The sequence below is a fragment of the Macrotis lagotis genome, chromosome 1 (genome assembly GCF_037893015.1).
Source record: "Macrotis lagotis isolate mMagLag1 chromosome 1, bilby.v1.9.chrom.fasta, whole genome shotgun sequence".
Lineage (NCBI taxonomy): Eukaryota > Metazoa > Chordata > Mammalia > Peramelemorphia > Peramelidae > Macrotis > Macrotis lagotis.
The window spans coordinates 842,786,640-842,808,447 of NC_133658.1; the positions used below are offsets into that span (position 1 = coordinate 842,786,640).

Here is a 21,808-nt window from a genome sequence, read left to right on the forward strand (position 1 = left end):
AGGGAATGCCTTGAAGTCATTGTTCTCAGAAAGCTAAGACAAAAGTCTTCTCAAGGTCCCCAAATGGGACCATCTAACTCTCTCCCATCTTTCTACCAATGTGGGTTTTTTTTAGTTTTTTTTTTTTTTGCAAGGCAAATGGGGTTAAGTGGCTTGCCCAAAGCCACACAGCTAGGTAATTAATTATCAAGTGTCTGAGACCGGATTTGAACCCAGGTACTCCTGACTCCAGGGCTGGTGCTTTATCCACTGCACCACCTAGCTGCCCCTCCACCAATGTGTTTTGAGGCTATTAATGTTACTGAAGACTTCTATATTCTGATTCCCCTATCACACATACTCACTTAGGTTTAAGTCTTAGGTCACTGGTCATAGGTAAATTTCAGAGAGCAGACTTCTGAGTTTTTAACCCCAATACACAGCTAAGCCAATATCATTCTTTGAATTATTCTAAAGTTGGCCAAAGTCTAGATAATTGCTATCATGTTTACCACCCTCCCCAAAATGTTGGGAAAGTTCATTTTTCAACTTCACTCTTATTTTTTTCCTTCTCTTTTCTCCATGAATATCTTGGAAAAAAGCTGAAAGATGCAAGTGTACACCTGCAGTTCAGTCTCTGACCCCACCATCAGCAAAAATAATAAAAATGTGGTTCAATATAAAGGAAGATTAAGATTCAGTCATTTAAATATAGAAATGTAATTTGTTTGACTTATTAGTTTGAATAGTGAAATAATACATAAAATTAGATTACATGTAACTCCCTCTATTCCACATGAACTACTGGGGGGGGGGGTGATGCTAAAATAAACATAAATGGCTAAGTTCTTTTCTTAAAATAAAAACAAATAAATTGTGGGATATATTATGAAACACAACTCATCAAAGTATTAGTAACCAGAAATGTATTTCAAGTAAGAGGACAGAATCAAATAAAATTAAGAGGTTAGTCTCATTTAAGACTTTAAAGCCAAATAAAGCAGGTGTCACATAATGGTATCTGAAAAATTGAATTTCAAATGAATCTAAAGAAAGGAAAAACACAAATATTGCTATATGTAATGGTAAAGGAAAATAAATAAGAGATAAGTGAGAGTTCTCAATCTATATGCTATTATAAATGACAGTTAAATTAGTAAAAGATTATCAGTGATATAAAATAGAAAAATATAGTAATAGCAGTAGTTCTTCTGTCTTTTAATGATGAATATTTAATCAGCTACTTAACAAGTTAGAATTTTTAATTGTATAGAGATAATATTAGAGGCATAATTTAATAACATAGTAGTATTGAAGTTTCTAAATGGCACAGTGCGTGGACTGTGATCAGATTTCATCTCACATTTGCTACCTGTGCAACTTTGTACAAATCACTTAACCTCTCTTTTCCTCATTTTTGTTTTATTCAATCACTTCAGGCTGAGATATTGGAATAGTTTGCCATTTTCTTCTCCAGCACAAAACTGAGGCTAAAAAGATGAAATGATTTGCCCAGCTAATAATTGTCTGATGTCATTTTTGAACTTGGATGTTCCTGACTTCAGACCTTGTACTCTATCCACTATGCCATCTACCTGCCCTTTCCTCAGTTTACTCCACTGTAAAATAGGGATTATAATAATAGTTTCTACCTCCAAGGACTGCTGTGAGGATTACATGAGATAATATTTGTAAAGTATAGCACAGAACCTTACATATAACAGGTGTTATATAAATACAAGCTATTATTACTATAATGCTAAAAGCTCCAAAACTAAATGGAAACACAATCTCTTATAAAATGTGTATTAATGCTCTCACAAATGGAATTGATCACACTTCAAGCTTCTGAAATTTTTCCCTCAACTCCAGAAAAACAGATTATTTGTCTTAGTGCTATACTTGTACCTCTCAAATATTATTAGAGCAAAGGGAAAGAGTCTAGCATATTTTATTGAACCCTTGTCAGGGGAAAAATCATTAAGCAAATAAACAAGAATCATAAAATACAAAAGTTTGGGTGAGCTGCATGGAAAAGAGATCATCTACATGAGTAAGATTATGGATACCTGTGAAGTGTTTCCTTTACCACAAGCTACAAATTCAACTGAACTTCCTAATCCACAGGACCATGCTATTCCTTTTTATTTGACTATGCTAAATTCCATTTATTATCCATGTAATAATTAGTACTAATTTCTTTGATGGATTTCTTGTGTCATAGCTGTATTATCTTTTCTTCTTCATCAAAAGAATTTGCCTCTATGTCCACAAACTGTCATTTCTGAGAGCTTATCATTCTTCATGAGTGGATTTCCCTTTTATATTTTCAGATGATGGAAAAAATCTTAGATTCTATAGTTTCTTTCATGGTATCCTTCTAACTATGAATCTTCATATACATAATGCATATTGCAGAAGGGATAAATATAAATTTATAGGTTAGAAGAGGCCATCTTCAAGGTACTTTCCAAATCTGAGAGAAGTAAACAAGGAGTATTATGCTGTATTACTCCCTGTAACTAAGAGTCATCATTTGATATCAATATTCAAATAACATACTATACTTTTCTAAGATTTCTATATACAAACAAGTTATTAAGAACACCTCTACTGTACCGATTAGTGCTTGATCAACCTTTTGTATAGTCAGATGGAGGAATCATCATATCATATACCAGTCATTCTTGTCCTGGAAGATAGGAGAGTATGAAGGGAGTCATAATATGGATCAGAAGAACAGAAATGTAAAGGGGAAAAATGATGAGCTTAATAGATTGAAAACAATCATTTACTGATGGTTTTTTTGATAGTCCCTTTCTATTGGACTTTCATTATTCACAGATTTACCTGTTCAATCATAATTTTAGAATGCCATGTTTAGATTATGTGTACTGTAGAGTACGTCTTCTATTTAATAAATTTCTGAATAACAGCATTTGTTCATTTGAGATAGAACTCAAGAAAAACATTAATTGGTTTCTTCATGTCACATTGATGAAAAACAGGCTTTCTTAAATAGTCTCACCACCAGGTCACGTATTTGTTTTGTTCTGATTCCATAGATCACAGGATTAAGGGCAGGAGGTACAACCACATAAAGATTAGCTAGTAGGATGTGGATATATCCAGGGACATTACGTCCAAATCTATGAGTGAGAACAGAGAAGAAGGCTGGGACAAAGAAGGATAAGATCACAAAGATGTGGGAACCACAGGTATTGAGAGCTTTAAGTTGAGCATCCTTAGATGGGAGTTGAAAGACAGTATGGAGTATCTTCATGTAAGAGATGGCAATAAGAATTGCCTCCCCCAATGTGATAGCTATAATAACTAAGCCAAATACATTATTAATTTTAATGCTAGAACAAGATAATCGGGCAATGCCCATATGCTCACAGTAAGTGTGAGGGATGATGTGGTGCCCACAGAAGGGCAGTCTCAGGATGAGAAACACCACTGGAAACAGCAGAAAGAAATTAATCAGGATCAAAATTGCTAGAATGATAGTAATGACTCTGTTGTTTAATATCATAGTATATCGAAGAGGGTGGCAGATGGCAACATAGCGATCAAAAGCCATGGTCGCAAGCACAAAAGTCTCCATAGCAGAGAGCATATGAATGAAGAACATCTGGGTAACACAACTCCCAAAACTAATCTCTCTCTGGTTAAACCAGAAGATTCCCAACATTTTGGGGATGGTACATGAGGATAAAGCTAAGTCAATTGTGGACAACATGGCTAGAAAATAGAACATTGGCTGATGGAGTTTGTGTTCAGTCTGAATTACAAAAAGGATAGTGAGGTTTCCCAAGAGTGCAATCAAATACACAGAGCAGAAAGGAAAGCCGATCCAGATGTGCATCTCTTCTAATCCTGGGATTCCAAGTAAAAGGAAGAACAGTGGGTGAAATTGAGTGCCATTGGAATGAAACATCTTACCAAGGATTAGTCCTTTAAATTACCACTTTTTTTATTTCTGAAGTCTGGAGAAGAAAAAATGTTTCAAGAGTATTATTTCCTCCCTGATTTACTCACTCAAAAGATACCTCCCTTAGTATCTTCCTGTCATGTCTTATCTAAATAATAACCAATACTTCAAAGGTGAAACAAACATATTATCAAGAACAATCTGTTTTATATAAAGTAAGAGCAGGATTTGAACCCATTCAAATAAAGAACATAAAGTCTCATTCTAGAAGAGGAAGTTTTTGATTCCACATAAGGGAAAAAACCACTTTCTAAGCATTAGAATTTTCCCAAGCAGAGTGAGTTATCTCAGATGGTGGTGAATTTACATCACTCAACAAGAACAGAGTTGAAAACAGATAATCATATGTAAGAATTTCTGTTGAGAGATTTCCTGGTAAAAATATGATTTAAGTTGTGTGATCTCAGATTGTAACCTGTTTTCCGTGATTACTGTATCCTTTTAGTTTGGATTAAAAAAATACAACTCAGTATTCTCATGGATTGGAGGAAGGCTCCTTAGACAGCTTACAAACCAAGATGAAACTTGGCCAATATTTAAACTTTGGTTGCTTTCAATTTTTTTCTTTCCAGTCTGTTTCTCTTCTCTACAATCTAGAAGAGTAAAGGTACTATCCTACTAAGCCTTGAATGAAGACATCCTTGGGGAATGTGTCTTTTAAATATTTTGCCAACAGCTACTTTTTCATAGTCCAGGAAATATTTAAGTCATAAACAGGAGGATTCTGTTCTCTTCCTAATACTTTTTCTGCAGTTTCTCCCTTCAAATACCACTTTGCAGAATCCTGTCCAACTGGGGCAATTTAAAGCTGGTTTAGCTGGAAAGGATTTCATTTTCTTCAACAGGGGAAAAAGGAATTTTTGACACCAGTCTCCACAAGATCTGAATCACTTAGTAGAGAATAGAGAGCAATATATAAATAGGTATTTATTTTAGTTTTATAGTCATATTGGATCCTGACATTCCAAATCTGGGCCATACAGAAGGCATTACTAACTGTGAGGGGCTCATTAGGATTATAAAGCAGAATTCAGTCACTCTCTCTCCCTTTGTAGTCATCTCTAATTAGAGTCTCCTGAGAGAAAGGAGTTTTCCAAAAAGGCAGTATGAAAACATTAAGATCATTCATTGCAGAAGGAATTGGTCAGTTCACAGAAAGTCTCTCTCTGTTGAGTTCTTTGCTTCCTCTGAACACCCATATTAGATTAATAGTATATGTAATTTTCTCCAGGTAATAAGAAAAGGTGGCCTCATTACCTTTTTCTTTTGAATGGGCAGCAATACATCTGAAGCATAAACCTGGATCCTTTTATTTTTCCTATAACCAAAGAGGAGCATTATTTTAGCATTTCCTTTTATCCTTATTCTTAGCCCTTTTCTAGGTAAGATTGACAGAAGTAAGACTAATCTGGATAATCTCCTCTCTACAGCCAATGTACAGTATCTTAGAATATCTAGAAAATTTTAGGTGATTAGCATTAGCCCCTTCCTGAATCAAGTTGCAACTGGTAAACATGAAAGTATTTGAAAGAGACATACACTGTGTGGGCCTGGGGGGAAAAGATTTATATTTATATTCTTACATTAACTTATATTTTCAGTCTTCCCATCAGCAGAGGTTCCTCTCCCCCACACAGGACATATTCTTAATTCCATATATATAGTCATTCACTATATCCTTAATTATACAGAATTTCCAAGGCTTTATTCTACCTCAAAAGCCTCCATGGATGTTCTTCTCTTTCTCTGCCTGATTCCTCATTTATTAACTAGATATATACCTCTAGATTTTCTCAATGATATACTCAATAATAAGACAAATATTAATAAGCATCCTCATTCTGGGTGGCTCCTTGTCTCTCCTTTCTGGATATGACCACTTAGTTTCTCAATTTAGTTACTTGTCTTTTTCTCTTTTTATTTTCTTTAAAGTTACTATTTTTCATAATCCGAGGTCTCTTAAATTGCTGAAAACTATTAAAAATATACTCACCAACTTCCTTGAGAATGAGTATTTCTTTCTCAGGGAAAAGATTCTATAGTTCCCACCTCTCTGATTTCTCTGTAATTTTCCTGTACAAAAGGGAAAGGGTTTATATTGAGGGGGAAAATGCTTTCTTTCCCCCATTTCCTCCCTGAGGGTAAAAAAAAATTGCATAATGAGAATCCCCTGTGTCTATAGTGTTCCTGACCTCAGTATTTTATAGTCCCAGTAAACAGAAATAGTCACAAGGAATGGCTAATTCCTTTGTGGGCATAAATTCATGCCAATTATTGCAGAGAACACTCACTCATGGTAGGATACTTTTCCATCTAAGTCTCTTAAGTATGCAACCCATCAGTGTTCTATAACTTCTCTTGTTTTTCCTCCTTTTCCCTGGAAATCTCTTTCCTGTGTCCATACTCTTCTACTCTTCCAGGTACCAGTTACCATCCAAATTTCACCCTATGTAGGAAAAATAGATTTAATAAGCATTAAATTCCCTAGGTCTCATTTTGTATATGGTCCTCATTTCCCTTCACTGACCAACTTTCTTCATCCATAGGAGCATTTATTAGTGGAAATTTTCTTTTTTTCTTTCTTTTTTTCTGCCTTTTCAGGCATGCCTTACAGATTCTTCTCCTGTTGAAAGAACAAAGATCACCTTCTCTTCATTACTAACCCTTGATTTGACCCTAATGAATCATTAATCCCTAATGCTCCCCTCCTCCTCTTTATGTATCCTTCCATATTGCAATGAAATATTTTTTTAAAAGTATCGATTCACATGTACAAAGGGTATGGTCAGGTTCTGCCTGTCCTTTATTAGTACGTTCCTGGGGTATAGGTTATGTTCAAGCAATATTAGTACCTTTGGTGTGAGGGCTGCCAAGACCTTTTCAAGGCTGCTTTCCACCTTTGATGTCCACCTGAGCCACCTAATTCTTATCTGTGGCTCCAAGAAGCTATAGCATTCACAGCAGTCACACTTCAGTAAACCATTTCAGCAGGTGACCTAAACTGGGTAGAGGGTAACTGAAGGTGTTTCAAACTCATCAGTGAGTTGGCTGGGCATCTAACCCAAGCATGGGATGTCTTCCACTGGTGGAATGGGCAGATAAGAACACTTTGTTCCAATGGCCATGAAGCCAGCTGAAGTACATACCGAGGAAGGCATAGAACGTGGTTAGGCATTGAGGAATTTAAGGTTATCCACTGCATCTAAAGTCAATACTAGTTGTCTTGACTCTGTCTTGCCACTGGACCATGATCATTTGGGGAGAGAGTGAGACTGATGACTCTGTGTTAGTCTGCCTCACTTAAATCCAATTTAGGCATGAATCAAAAGTCATCACCTATTCCACATTACTATTCCTATCTCAAAGTCCTGTGACTATAGACAAGTGATAAAGCAGCAGGAGAAGATGCATTGGTAGCTGTAGTCACACACCTTCGCACAGGTGGCACAGGTCATAGGTTCATTTCCCCACTGAAAGTAGCAATGGGATTTGGCAGCCCCCTGGGTGACTGGGCAGCCCTTTTGGGAATCACACTGCTCATCTCTTGGTGTGAGGAAGAGGCTAGAAAAAGTAACCACAAAATTGTCTGCATGTACAACTCAGACCTGATGACTGCAGCAGGTGGGGACCCCATCCTTCAGTTGAAACATAAAAATTACGCAAAAATTTCTTCAGAGAAGATTCTACTAACAATCAGTTATGGTATGTGCCCACAGTCATAGGCAACAAGATCTAAAGATGAACAGCTCTTTTTGTAAGAGACCTCAACAAGTATTCAAATAGTAGCCCTGAGTGAGAAAAGGCTGACAAATGAAGGCCCGCATACTAAAGTTAGAACTGGATACATGGTTTTTGGAGTAGCCACAGTGAAGAGGAGCACCATGAATCTGGGGAAGGTTTTGCAATCAAAACATATCTAGTCAACAAGCTTGAACTCCTACCAAATGGAATGAATGACTGTCTCACGATAATGAGATTGCCACTTATAGGAAAATGCTATGCCATCATCTATTGCTAATAAAAATTTTATGAAGGCATAGATTCCTTTGTCAATGTAGCAAAAGAGAACAAACTCATATTTCTTGTTGAATTTAAGGCTAGAGTAGGCCAGGACTATCAGACATGGCAGATAATTCTTGGGAGGAATGGAGTTGGAAACAGAAGCAGCAATTGTTACCTGCTATTAAAGACTTATGCAGCTCATGACCTCATAACACTATCTTTCATTTACATAAACTCTTTATTTTTTAATTTTATTTATTTAAGGCAAAGGGGTCAAGTGACTTGCCTGAGGTCACACAGCTAGGCAATTATCAAGTGTCTGAGGCCAAATTTGAACTTAGATCCTCCTGACTCCAGGGCTGGTGCTCTATCCACTGAGCCACCTAGATGCCCCTAAACTTTTATTTTAAATTAATTAATTAATTAATTTTCATCCATGTGTACAGGCATATTTCCAAGTTACAAAATTTCCCCCCACTCTCCCTTTCCACCTTCCTCCCTCAGCAGGGAATAGTCAGGTTAGCATTTTATATACATATTTTGTTAAACATATTTTCAAATTAGTAATTTTCAACATGAGGAATTAGGATTAAGGGAAAGAGATACATAAGAAATAATTTTTATTAAGTGTTCATCAGATTCAGAAGGGTTGTTTTTTTTCCCTGTGTGTTTTGTTTTGTTTTTCTTCCTTTAGTTCAGGATAATATAATCCATAACCAGTCAAATATGGTTGTCCTAGATCTCTAGACTGGTGAGAGAAATTACTTTTATCAAGGTTATTCATCTCCTAATAATATTGATGTGTATCATTGTTCTCTTGGCTCTACTCCTCTCGCACAGCATCAGATCCCATAAGTCATTACATGTTTCTCTAGAGTCTGACCATTTATGATTTCTTATAGAATGATAATATTCCATAGTATTCATATTACATAACTTGTTTAGCCATTCACCAATTGAAGGGCATCCCCTCAATTTCTAATTCTTTGCCACTACAAAAAAGAGCTACTATGAATATTTTGCAATATGTAGGACTTTCCCCATTTTTTTACAATTGCTTATGGAAAAAGTCCTAGAATTGGAATTGCTGGGTCAAAGGATATGAACAGCTTTATTCTTCGGGCATAGTTGCATATTGCTCTCCAGAAAGGTTGGATCCATGCACAATTCCACTAGCAATGTATCAATGTCCCAATCCTCCCACAAACTCTCCAACATTGATCATTTTCCCTTTTACTCATCTGGGCTAATCTAATAGGTGTAACATAATATCTCCTTGTTGCATTTCTCTAATCAATAGTGATTTGGAGCATTTTTTCATATGATTATATATAGCTTAAATTTCCTCATTTGAAAACTGTTCATATCCTTTGACCATTTATCAATTGGGGAATGACTTGTGATCTTATAAATTTGATGCAATTCTCTATATACTTTGGAAATAAGACTTTTCTCCGAACTCTTGATTGTGAAGATTGTTTCCCAGCTTTCTGCTTTTTCTTGTAATTTTGGCAGCATTGATTTTATTAGTGCAAAACCTTTTTAATTTAATATTGTCAAAATCATTCATTTTCAGTTTATAATTTGCTCTATTTCTTATTTCCCCTTTCAATAGGTCTGATAGAGTATTTCATGATCTATTAATTTATCTATGGTATTGTCCTTTAGGTCTAAATCTTGTACCCATTTTGACCTTATTTTTGTATCAGGTATAAGATGTGGATCTATGCCTAGTTTCTGTCATACTATTTTCCAGTTTTCCCAACAATTTTTGTCAAATAGTGAGTTCTTTTCCCAGAGGCTGGTGTCTTTGGGTTTGTCAAATAGTAGATTGCTGTAGTCATTTACTGCAGTTTCTGTTGATTCAATCCTAATCCACTGATCCATTACTCTATATCTTAACCAATACTAGGCACTTTTGATGACTGCCACTTTATTGTATAGCTTTAGATCTAATAGAGCTAGGCCACCTTCCTTTATATTTTTCCCTCCATCAGTTTCCTTGCTATTCTTGCACTTTTGGTGCTCTAGATGAATTTTGTTACTATTTTTTTCTAGCTCGGTAAAGTAGTTAGTTGGTAGTTTGATTGGTAAGGCACTGAATAAGTAATTTAATATAGGTAGAATTGTTATTATTATATTAGCTCAACCTATCCATGAGCACTTGCCATTTTTTCAGTTATTTAGATCTGACTTTATTTGGGTGAGGAGAGCTTCATAATTGTGTTCATACAGTTACTGGGTTTGTCTTGTGAGGTAGATTTCCATGTATTTAATGTTGTCTACATTTATTTTATTTTTTTTTTGCAAGGCAAATGGAGTTAAGTGGCTTGCCCAAGGCCACACAGGCTAGGTAATTATTAAATGTTTGAGACCGGATTTGGTAATCTGCTACACGTCTTTCCCCATTTCAATACATTTCCCCATGCAGCCACACAGGTTTTACCATGTCAACTCCCTAATCAATTATCTATCCAGAATCTAATATAAAATCCTATGTTTGGTAATTGAAGCTTTTCCTACCATATCCTACCCCTTGTCAGACCTTTACAGTATTATTACATCTTATACCCTTCACATGTTCTTTGCTCCAATAATACTAATCTGTTTCCTGTTCCTCAAAAAAGATACATTATCAGTCAGCTTTCACTGATTCTCCTTCATGCCTGGAATGATCCCCAAATGAAGGCACTTAGAATTGTTCACAACTCAACCAACTGAACAGCAACTGTTCTATATGCATATTGATATATATATCCACATATATTTAAATATATGTACATATACATTTAAATGGTCACAAATCCTTTGATAATACTTTGATGATAGTGCCAGCTATCATTATCACTAGTGTATGTAATCTTATTCATGAGAGAGTCATTCATGAGAGAGATTACAGACTATTAGATATTTCAAAGTAAAAATATAAATTCTTTAAAATGATTTGAAGAAAATCATTGAAATAAACAGTAGATATGGAATAAAAATAATTATATAGTGATTTATCTGAAAAATTTGGGGGGTTTTTGTGCATGTATAGTGTGAGTCAGCAATGGCATACAGCAACTCCAAAAGCCAGTGCTGTTAGACTTCATTAAGATAAATTGACTTTTCTAGACTGGGGTTGTGATGGGGTGGGGTAACAGATAGAAGATACTTTGCACTCATCAACCTATATCTTGAAAATTGTCTACAGTTCTGGTCTCCAAATTTTCAGAAAAGAATTCTATAAACTGGGCAACATCAAGTGCAAAGCAATATAGATAGTGAAAAAGCCACTAACATGGGGAAGGAACTGATGCAGGAATTATAAGTATTAATTGAATGAACTGGCAGTTAGATTGGAGAAAAGATGACTGAGGATAGTAGTAGGGGAAAATAGGTGTCTTCAAGTATTTCATAAATTGTAACAAAAAATGATAAGATTTGTTCTGTTTGGCTTTGGAGTCAGAATTAGAAATAATGAGTGGACATTGTAAAGTCAAAATTTAGTCTTCAAAGAAAGTGAACAATTGCAGAAGGAATGAAAGAAACAAGTATTTATTCTGTGCTAGGAATTAAGGAAAATGCTTTACAAATGATGTCTCATTTAATTCTCATAATAGCCTTGTAAGGTAGATTCTATTATCTCCTATTTTTCAATTGATGAAACTGAGTCAAATAGATGTTGAGTGAATAGCCCAAGATCTCAGTCCTAGTGCCTGAGACCAGATTTGAACTCTGTCATCCAGACCAGTCTAGTATTCTATCTACTATGACATCTAGCTGCATTTTGGATAACATTTCAAGGCATAGAAAAGAAGAATGGTTACTTCAAGAAATACCATGTGTCCTCTGATGAGGAATCTCCAAGCAAAGACTAGGTGATCATTACTCATCAAATGATAAGAATCATCTTGGTGTTTTTTGGGGAATTCATACTAAATATAAGTCAACAATGACATGTGGAAGCTCCAAAAGCAATTTTCAGGACTCTTATTCTATATGTAATTCTTATTCTGTGTTGAATTAGTCTTCCAAATCTAAAAATGTTCCTATTCTCTAGGTATGAGACTCTATTTTCACTTGCTCAAAAGAAAAAGGTGAAAATGTTAAAAATGTACTTAGATAAATTCTAAATATAGATTAAATCTCAGCAGCTCTAAAGTCTTCTGAGGCATTGAGTCCTATAGGCACATGCACCTGAGGTCATTCTGTAAGAACAATCCCCAAGGAATCTGAACAAGAAGGATATGAGGCAGTGACCCCAATCTGAGCTCTAGACATTACAAGCTCTCCAAGTTTTTGTTTGGTAACTTCTCAGTCATGCACAGAGATTTGGTTTTTGTCGACTCTGGGGTAAGTTCCATCTGTAAGTACTTGAATGACTTACATATTGAAGAGCAAATAGATTTCTTTTGCCTGGCTCTAGAGGGCAGAACTTGTGGGTTATAGTTGCAGGAAGATAGTCTTGGGCTTCATATAATAGAAAGTTCATAAGAATTAGAATTTTCCCAAAGAGTAATGAATATTCTGTGTAGGTAGTCACTCATTCATTTGAGTTTTTCCAGTAAAGAATGACCAGGCAGCTAGATTGCCTGGTGGAAAGAGAACTAGTTCTGGAGTCAGACTGAAATTCAAATGTGATTGCAGACACTTACTAGCTGGAACTATTAACCTTCTTTTCCTCAATTTCCTCATTTATAAAATGAGCTGGAGAAGGAAATGGAAAACCATTGCAGTATTTTTTAACCAAGAAAATGGGGTCATGAAGAGATAGACCTGACTTAACAACAATAACACATAAAAAATCAATGACCTTTAATTGAGATTCTTATTTATATATACATCTCTTCTAACCTTGAGATGGACTTATTTTTCAATTCTGTGATTCATAGAAATTAAAAGTTAATGGAGGTTAAGATATGACAACCTTTTCAGAATGGATAAGGATTGAATAAAAATGAGTAATAGGCAGTTAAAACCCATAAGTGAGCAAAAGCATAGAAAGTGATTGCCCAAGTGCCTTTTTTGATTTTGTCATGATTTTGTCAATTAACCTTTCAGGAATCTGAAAATCACTGTAACAATCAATGTGACTTAGACATTTACAAGAAAGTACCTAATTCCACCTAGTGAATTCAAATTATCAAGCTTGGGATAATTATATCCAGTATTATAAAAGTAGTGTTTACCATGCAAAGACATCTACTATAATAAAATTAATATATTTGTGTAACTTTGGTTACTTCACCAAAACTCTCTGGGTTGAAATTTTCTAACCTGTTAGAATGAGATAGGACTCTGAGCTTTATTGTCATTGTAGATCTGTGATCATATGTTTCTGTCAATGCAGCCTGAGTATACAATGATTGGATTTTGCTTTGCACAGAACAGACATTATTTTTGATGGTGGTGGTAGCAAAAGAGTATTAAATTGTATTGAGAAAATATTTTTTACAACCCCATTATAAGACTCTCAAGTTTCATCTTAGGTTCAGTTCATTTTTCTGAAATGTATTTGCATGCTGACTCACTCAAGGCGATGTCTATCTCTTTTATTTTTATAACAACCTAGTTGATAAATTCTTTCTCTTTATATAATTCTGTGATAAAGTCTAAAGTATCAAGGAAAAAAAGGAAATTTTTCTGCTGGACTTCACTTCTGACCTTCTTTTTAGGGGGCAGAAAATCATCAATAATTACTCTTTACTTACATATATTCAACCAGCTTTCAGTCCACTAACATAAATGATCATCTAACTTAATTCTCTTCAGGTGTTCCACTAGTCTAATCAAAGAAACTTTGTAAAATGTAAAAGTCTATAAAACATTGTAATTTGGGTTTATTTTATCTTTGGAATTATTCTGATCAATAATTCCAGCAACCAAATAAAAAAGGTAAGGATCTTAGTACAACATGATTTCTTTTTTTTAAATTTATTTTTATTAAAGATATTATTTGAGTTTTACAATTTCCCCCCAATCTTGCTTCCCCCCACAGAAAGCACTCTGTCAGTCTTTACAACATGATTTCTTGATGGTCTTGATCATTATTTCCTATTCTTAAATACTTCCAAGGTATCCTTTAAAAATATCTTCTAGAATACTGTAAAAAATGAAGTCACGATGTTAAGGCAGAGGATATAATTTCTGTCCATTTTATATTATCTTTAAAAGATTATTGAAATCACATCAGCAAACCCTCTGAAAATGGATTAGTGAATAACAGTCTTTTTCAGTATCTTATATGAAGAATACATTGAAAATTGATGAAAAATTTATAGAAAGCAGCCAGGGTAATCTCTTTCCATGGTTTCACTCACTTTAGGGCTTCCACTTTCTGTTACTCATTTTTTTATTTTATTCAATTTTGGTGACAATTTTAAAGAGAAAAGGTTAAAAAAATGAGTTCCTTCTCACCTTTCTTTTTATCCTGTTAACCTTCCTATGCTGCTTTGATTTTCCAGTTGTTTTAAGTATAGCTGTTAATCTTCTTACTGTAGTCATCATTTGTTTCCACTTCTAGCCTTATTTTATCTTTTATCTCCAGTGTTCCTAACTCTATTCTCTACAGGACCTTGCCAGTCTTTTGGATTCAGACCACATTACCTGTCCTTGTTTTTGTCTTCTATATAGCTACCTACTCTCATTTAAATTAGTCAAAGTTTTATGAATATTCACATTGTTCTCTTTAGAAAACTGCTTCTTTTCTTTCCTATTAAATGTACTATTTTTCTGATTTTTAAGAACTTGGTTTCTTTTTAGAACTTATTTCTTAGAAGATTCCCATCATTCTTGAAATAATTTGACATGCAAAATTATAGACCGTGGATCCTTATCAATTTTTTTTTGCGAACTTTTGGAATTGTTATACATGCTTCATCTTCAGTATCACAAATTCTAATATAGAACATTTCTTTTCTTGGATTGTTCCCATCATTTCATCCTCCAAAATCAGTTCATAATTAGTTATTTTATTAGTTCTTTAGTAGTTAAAAGTTTTTACCATCTTGTTTTAATGAATCCAGTTTTTTATTTTTATAAGAATATTTTTTTCTTTGGTTACTCCTCCTCTTCTTAGCTGTGTCACTTTGACTTTTTTTTCCTGCTAACTCCTTTATTTGGTACATTGTAAGTTATGTAAAGGCAAAGAGATGCAACTGCATAAATAAAAATGAGTCACATTCTCACAATACTTGAACATACATAGCAATGGGCAACTCTAATTAAGTGTGTAATTGAGTCCAGTGTTAAATGAAAAAAAATCATTAAGTATTGAAAATCATTTTAAACTTAAACTCCTAACTTAACTGAATACAGAACTCAATGTGTCACCCTTCACTCAAATATTCTCTTATTATAAAGAAGTGCAAATAAGTAGAAGAAGCCAAACCAACATCTTAGCCATATTTATCAAAGGATACTTTCTCTCACTATGGTTTGTTTTAGTAATAGTCATCTGAAGTTAATAACAGTCCCTGAACTGATCAGAATTCTGATAGCTTTCAAAGTTGTTTCATTATTATTTTCATTGGATAGAATATTTTCCTTGTTCTACTTTCCTCTTTCCATTAGGTTATATAAACTTCCCCAAGTTTATATAGGTTTTCATATATATCATTTCTTTTGACACAGGATTTCTCATTATATTAATAATCCACAATTTACTGAGCAATTCCCATAAACAGAAGTTCACCTTCAAATTCTTTGAGACCACAAACAGTACAATAATATAGTTTTGTGCATATGAAGCATGCCTCTTTTTTATTTCTTTTAGGTTTAGATTAATGATTTTTGTAATAATAATAAAAATTTACCTCACAGTATACAATTTATGATAGTTCTCTTTTATACTTAATACATACCTTAGGAAGACAAGGGATATCTATCATGTTAAAGACTGCTTGATAATTATCTGTCTCAATATCTTTCCTCAAAAAAACATTAATCATCACTACATACCTGGGAAGAAAACTAAAAACCATCAGAGGAGATAAAGAAAGTGAACAGAGAGATTAGAATGTAGTGATTCTAAAAAGAAACATGGATAAGAAAAGAAGGGTTTAGTCAGGTGTCAAAATAATCAAACAAGTCAAGGAGGATTAAAAATCTAGAATTAAAAACATCCCATTTTATGTGCCAATGAGAGGGTAGTTGTTGCTTCTACTATGACAGCAAGGTGGTTCAATGGATAGAGTGCTGGACCTGGAGTCAGGAATATCTGAGTTTAAATCTGGCCTAACACATGTATTAGTTATGGGACCCTGGGCAAGTAACTCATCCTTGTTTGTTTCAGTTTCCTCATCTGTGAAATGATCAGGAGAAAGAAAAGACAAACTACTCCAATATCCTTGCCAAGAAGACCCCAAATGGGATCACAAGGAGTGAACCAAAACAACTCAACAAGAACTTTAATTCAATACTTTATCTATTTTGTCTTTGATGATTTTAATAGGTTCCTCAGTGATCTCATTGACTGATTTTATTATATACACTGCTGCCCGTATAATCTTCAAAAATGAACTGCTATGACCAAGTTTCTCTCCTCAAAGGAAAGAAAACAGTGGCTGAATATTGTTTACTATGCAATGCATAAGTAGTAATCCTAGAATTGAAGGTCCACCACAATTTTCTTCTACCAAGCCGACTAGCCTAATTTGGAATCCCTTTGTATATTCCCTGTTTCAGGCAAACTACTCTATTCTCTGCTCTCATCCTGTCCTGTATAATTGTTGTGTCTTTATTCAAGTTGTCCACTAAACCTGGACTCTTCTACATTTCTATCAGATGGATCCCTTTCCATCCTGTGAAGTCTAGCTCAAAAGACATCTCCTTTTGAATTCTTTTTTGTACTTCCAGATAAAAGTGTTCTTTTCTTCCTAAAATTTCTCATAATATTTTTCCTGAATCCCTCCTTTTCACTTTTCTCATACTTTATTATCTCATAGTTGCATGTAGCTATCCACTACATCTCTCCTATGCCTCTCAGAATCCTTACTTTTTCTTGGCAAAGTAATGGGGTTAAGTGAGTTGTCCAAGGTCACACAGCTAGGTAATTGTTAAATGTCTGAGGCTGTATTTGAACTCAGGTCTTCCTGACTCTAGGACTGGTGCTCTATTCACTGTACCACATAGTTACCCCCTAGAATCCCTACTTTCTTTTAAAACTCAGTTCAGTAAACATCTATGTGAGGTCTTTCTTAATCTTCCCAGCTACTTCTGACTTCTTCAAATCATATTGTATTATATTTATACTTAAATTGAATATACTTCTATTTTATTTTTTATTTAAGGCAATGGGATTAAGTGACTTGCCCACAGTCACACAGCTAGGCAGTTATTAAGTATCTGAGGTCATATTTGAACTCAGGTCCTCCTGACTCCAGGGCCAATGCTCTATCCACTGTGCCATATAACTGCCCCTGAATATACTTCTAGTTGTATATAGAGACTTTCATGATAGCATATAAACTCTTTTTTAAGGTTTTTTTGTAAGGTAGTGGGGTTAAGTGGCTTGCCCAAGGCCACACAGCTAATTATTAAGTGTCTGAGGCCAGATTTGAACTCAGGTCCTCCTGACTCCAGGGCCGGTGCTCTATGCACTGCGCCACCTAGCCTCCCCATAAACTCTTTTTTTTAAAGTTCAACACCTTGCAGAATTGCTTATTTGTCTATTATTAGCCTTATTTGATTTGATGACATGAATGGAAAGATAGGAGATTATAACAAAAAGTGATTTTTAAAGTGGATCTTGCAAGTGAAACAATTAGGAGATCTGGTTATGTCTGAGAGATATATCTGTGTATGTGTGCTTATGTATGTATGTATGTATGTAATAGAACAGAAAAAAAACAAACTATTGGAATTATATGACCAGGTTCTAACAGTTGATCTATATGACCTCTATATGTGATACTATAATTTAATAATAGCTATCATTCCCCTATATGCTTTTTTGAACATGGAAAAAAATAACCATAAAATTAATTTCTTGTCACATTTACCCTTATACTAAATCTCTCCTTTCTTAGTCTTAAGAAGTAAACAGAACTCTCCAAATGTCATTTATATTCTTTCTTTGAATCTAGGTAGAATCATAGGGAAAAGGCATAAGTTTTTCCCTTCTTATATTCATGTGAATGTTCTTACTAACATGAAAAATTATTAAATGTAAAACATGAAAACCAGAGGCTATTAATATATAAAATTTGTATCTTCCAGCAAATGACACAAAATTCCATTTTGATGGAATATAGACAATTGATAGAAAAACTCTAAAAAAATGGAAGATAATGGAATATTTATCAATAAGAGTTTTGAGTTTAGTCTTTCTTGTACTTATTTATTGAAAGTATTTCTTTCAATTCATGATTTTTTTTATTCCAACCATTGTAGATCAAACTCTTTGAATCACAATTGAGAATATAGATTTAGAGCTATAAGGGACTTAGAAGTCATCTAACCTCATCATTTTACAAGATAAGGAAAGTGCTATCCGGAGAATTTACATGCTTCCCTAAGTCCACACAAATCTAATGTATCTCCCTTTACTTCACAGATGACTCCAATAATTAGTTCAGAGAGAGCTCATGGTGTTGCCCCATAGATATGATAGAGTATGGAATCTATTCTCCACTCAAATAAATATGTGTGTGTGTGTGTGTGTGTATATACATACATATATATATATATATATATATATATATATATATATTATTTTTATTTGTGTGAACTTCATATTACTTTGCCCAAGCAGGAAGATGGCTTGTTATCAATCTGGCAACTAGAAGGTAAGATAATTTAGTTTAGACTGGAGATCGGAGATATAAATGGATTGAATTGAGCAATGCCTTGGATTTTATTCAGTGCTTGATCAAGGGAGACTTATTGATAAAGATGATACATCCAAATGGCACAAAGAAAGGTTGAATCACCAAAGGATTTGAGTTTTGTCAAATTGCAACAAAAATTAATCTGAATTCCCCAATTGTCTGAATGTGATTCTTGACAAATAATCTGATTGAAAAGAATTGTGAGAGTTTTCCATTCTTGTCCATTACAATCATCCATAGTTGATTTCCCTGCAACACTAATTCATCCATTCTCTTTCTGAGCAGGCAATAGCCACCACTGAAGAATATAACATGCTCTCCTCTTGCCCATCATGTTCAACTCCAATAGCTCCAGCTTGACTCCTGCATTTTTCATTCTGAATGGAGTTCCTGGGATGGAAGCATCTCATGTATGGATCTCCCTCCCATTCTTCTTCATGTACCTCATTGCAGTTTTGGGGAATTGTGGACTCCTTTATTTAATTCATCATGAGGAATCCTTGCACCGGCCTATGTATTACTTTTTGGCTCTACTTGCTATCACTGATGTTACCCTTTGCTCCACGACTATACCCAATATGCTCTGTATTTTCTGGTTCAACCTTAAGGAGATCTCCTTTAATGCTTGCCTGTTCCAGATGTTCTTTGTTCATATGTTGACTGGGATGGAATCTGGTGTACTCATGCTCATGGCCCTGGACCGCTATGTGGCCATTTGCTATCCTCTACGCTATACTACCATCCTTACCAATTCTGTTATTGCCAAGGCTGGGTTTATCACCTTCCTGCGGGGTGTAATGCTCATCATGCCTTTCACATTCCTCTCCAAAAGGTTACCTTACTGCCAAGGAAACATCATCCCTCACACCTATTGTGATCACATGTCAGTAGCTAAGGTCTCCTGTGGGAATGTCAGAATCAATGCAATCTATGGTCTGATGGTTGCTCTGCTAATAGGTGTATTTGATATGTGCTGCATCTCTGTGTCTTATACTATGATTCTCCGGGCTGTGATGAGCCTTTCCTCTGCAGATGCCCGGCACAAAGCCTTTAGCACATGCACAGCTCATGTTTGTGCTATAGTTATTACCTATGTTCCAGCTTTATTCACTATCTTCACCCATCGCTTTGGGGGACACACTATTCCCCACCACATTCACATCATTGTGGCCAATCTCTACTTGCTCCTACCTCCCACAATGAACCCTATTGTCTATGGAGTGAAGACCAAGCTGATAAGAGAGGGAGTGATCAAATTGTTATTTGGAGAGAAAGGTTTCTAGGCCCAAGAATTGTTAACTATTGAGATCCAGATTTCAGAGAGCAAAGGAAGAGAAATTTAGAGAAAAGACTTTTGAAGGTTGGAGTAAGCATGGTAAAAAATTATTTAGGTATGCAAAATTCATTACTCCTACTCTGTTACAATGAATGAATACCAATGTACTAATCAAGAGAATATTCTAAAATATTTGCAATGAAGGAGACAAAAGCCTTTCTTTCCCTTATGAAACATCCACTGTAATACTGACCCAAATTCAGAGGTACATAAATGAATAATAATAGTCATTGGCTTGAATCAGCTTCCTCAGATGGTAAGCTTTGTTGTATACAATAGTAGAAAATTAAAGGATCGAAAGGACAAGAGTTCCCCACAGATCATGAGATTTTTAGATTTTGAGGTAAAAATTATACAAAATTTTGTGATGTATTTTAGAGTTCTACTTAATACATGTGTAATGAGAACAGATGTATTGGTTGGCTGTTGGTTCTTGACCTTTGTTATTGAAGAAGATCAAAATGATATCACTATGTTTGAGACAAATTACAGTATGTTCAACTATAGCATGGAACTGGTTTCACAGGCATACTGCAATGAGGTCAGCACAAAGGCTCTGTAAACCTTTAGATCATAAACCCTCATGACTGATGGTAATAAAGGCTTTGGTCACATTGTACACAAACCTTTGTTCTGTTCCTAGATTTTATCTTGGAGTTGTCAGGCAGCAAACACCATATTGACTGTTCCTCAATCCTTCCTGCAGTCACTGGAATCACTTCCTGAAGTGGCTCCTAGGGAGGTGACCATCTTACAGGTGAAGGATCAGTCTATTGAAAAGGACTCTAGCAAGAATGTGATCTGCAATATATTCCCTTTACCTTTATAGAGATGGATGATGGAGGTATCCTTGAATTCCCGGGGGATAACCTCTTCATGCCAAATAACCTAGAAAATTTCAATCAGTTTTTTGAATGAGCAATAGACTTCTCCAGATGCTTTGCCCCTTGAAAGGATAAATGGCATTCAAAACCTCTTCTTCAGTTGAAACTTCAGCTAGGGACTGATTGACTTCAACTTAAGGTAAATGGTCTTCTGCACTGATTGAAGATTCTCCCATTAAGAACATTATGGAACTGTTCAGTCCATCTCTCTAGGATCATGTGCCTACTATTAATCAATGTGGATCCATCAACACTGAGTAGTTGAGATGCACCACAGGTCTTTGGTACATAAATAGCTTTTGGGGCATCATAAAAAGAACTTTGGTTTGTTACTATCTGAATAAAACTGAATTTTATCTGCCATCTTACTGAGCCAATAGTTTTGCACCTCTCTAAGTTGTCTTTGTACTATATTTTTGATGGAATTAAATGTTGCCTTCACAGAAATTAATGAATAATTCTTCTGGTAAACCCTGTGGAGTTCTTGTTTTTCATTTTGCAACTCATGTATTTCCATATCATTTTCTTCAAACATCAGTCTTGATGTTTGTGAGTGTTCTGACCCAGATGAGCAAATGTAGTACTGTGTCACCAGATCTCTGAAAATTGCCCATTCTTTGTCTGCTCCATTTTGTCTGCCCATTTTTTGTATATTGCCAACTGTTTGTTGGCTCAGTTTTCCTCCAAGTTAGCAACAAACTGTTCCTGTTTAGAGACACTAATCTCTTGACATTAATTCCTCTAGTTATCATGTATCAACTGCTTTGGTTGAATGTGAATATGTGAATATTTAGCTTGG

At 34.9% G+C, this 21,808-nt stretch overlaps 2 protein-coding genes across 2 annotated transcripts; one reads left to right on the forward strand and one right to left on the reverse strand.

Moving 5' to 3' along the window:
• Positions 1–2,968: 2,968 nt before the first annotated feature.
• LOC141507923 (olfactory receptor 52E8-like) lies at positions 2,969–3,919 on the reverse strand. Its single transcript, XM_074216091.1, has one exon. The coding sequence runs from the start codon at positions 3,917–3,919 to the stop codon at positions 2,969–2,971; it is 951 nt and encodes a 316-aa protein (XP_074072192.1).
• A 15,202-nt stretch (positions 3,920–19,121) lies between these two features.
• On the forward strand, positions 19,122–20,072 carry LOC141490520 (olfactory receptor 52N2-like). Its single transcript, XM_074190510.1, has one exon. The coding sequence runs from the start codon at positions 19,122–19,124 to the stop codon at positions 20,070–20,072; it is 951 nt and encodes a 316-aa protein (XP_074046611.1).
• The last annotated feature ends 1,736 nt before the right edge of the window (positions 20,073–21,808 follow it).

Bases quoted from the DNA above. Each gene is read 5' to 3' on its own strand.
- LOC141490520 (XM_074190510.1), top strand. From the start codon at position 19,122: ATGTTCAACTCCAATAGCTCCAGCTTGACTCCTGCATTTTTCATTCTG.
- LOC141507923 (XM_074216091.1), bottom strand. From the start codon at position 3,919: ATGTTTCATTCCAATGGCACTCAATTTCACCCACTGTTCTTCCTTTTA.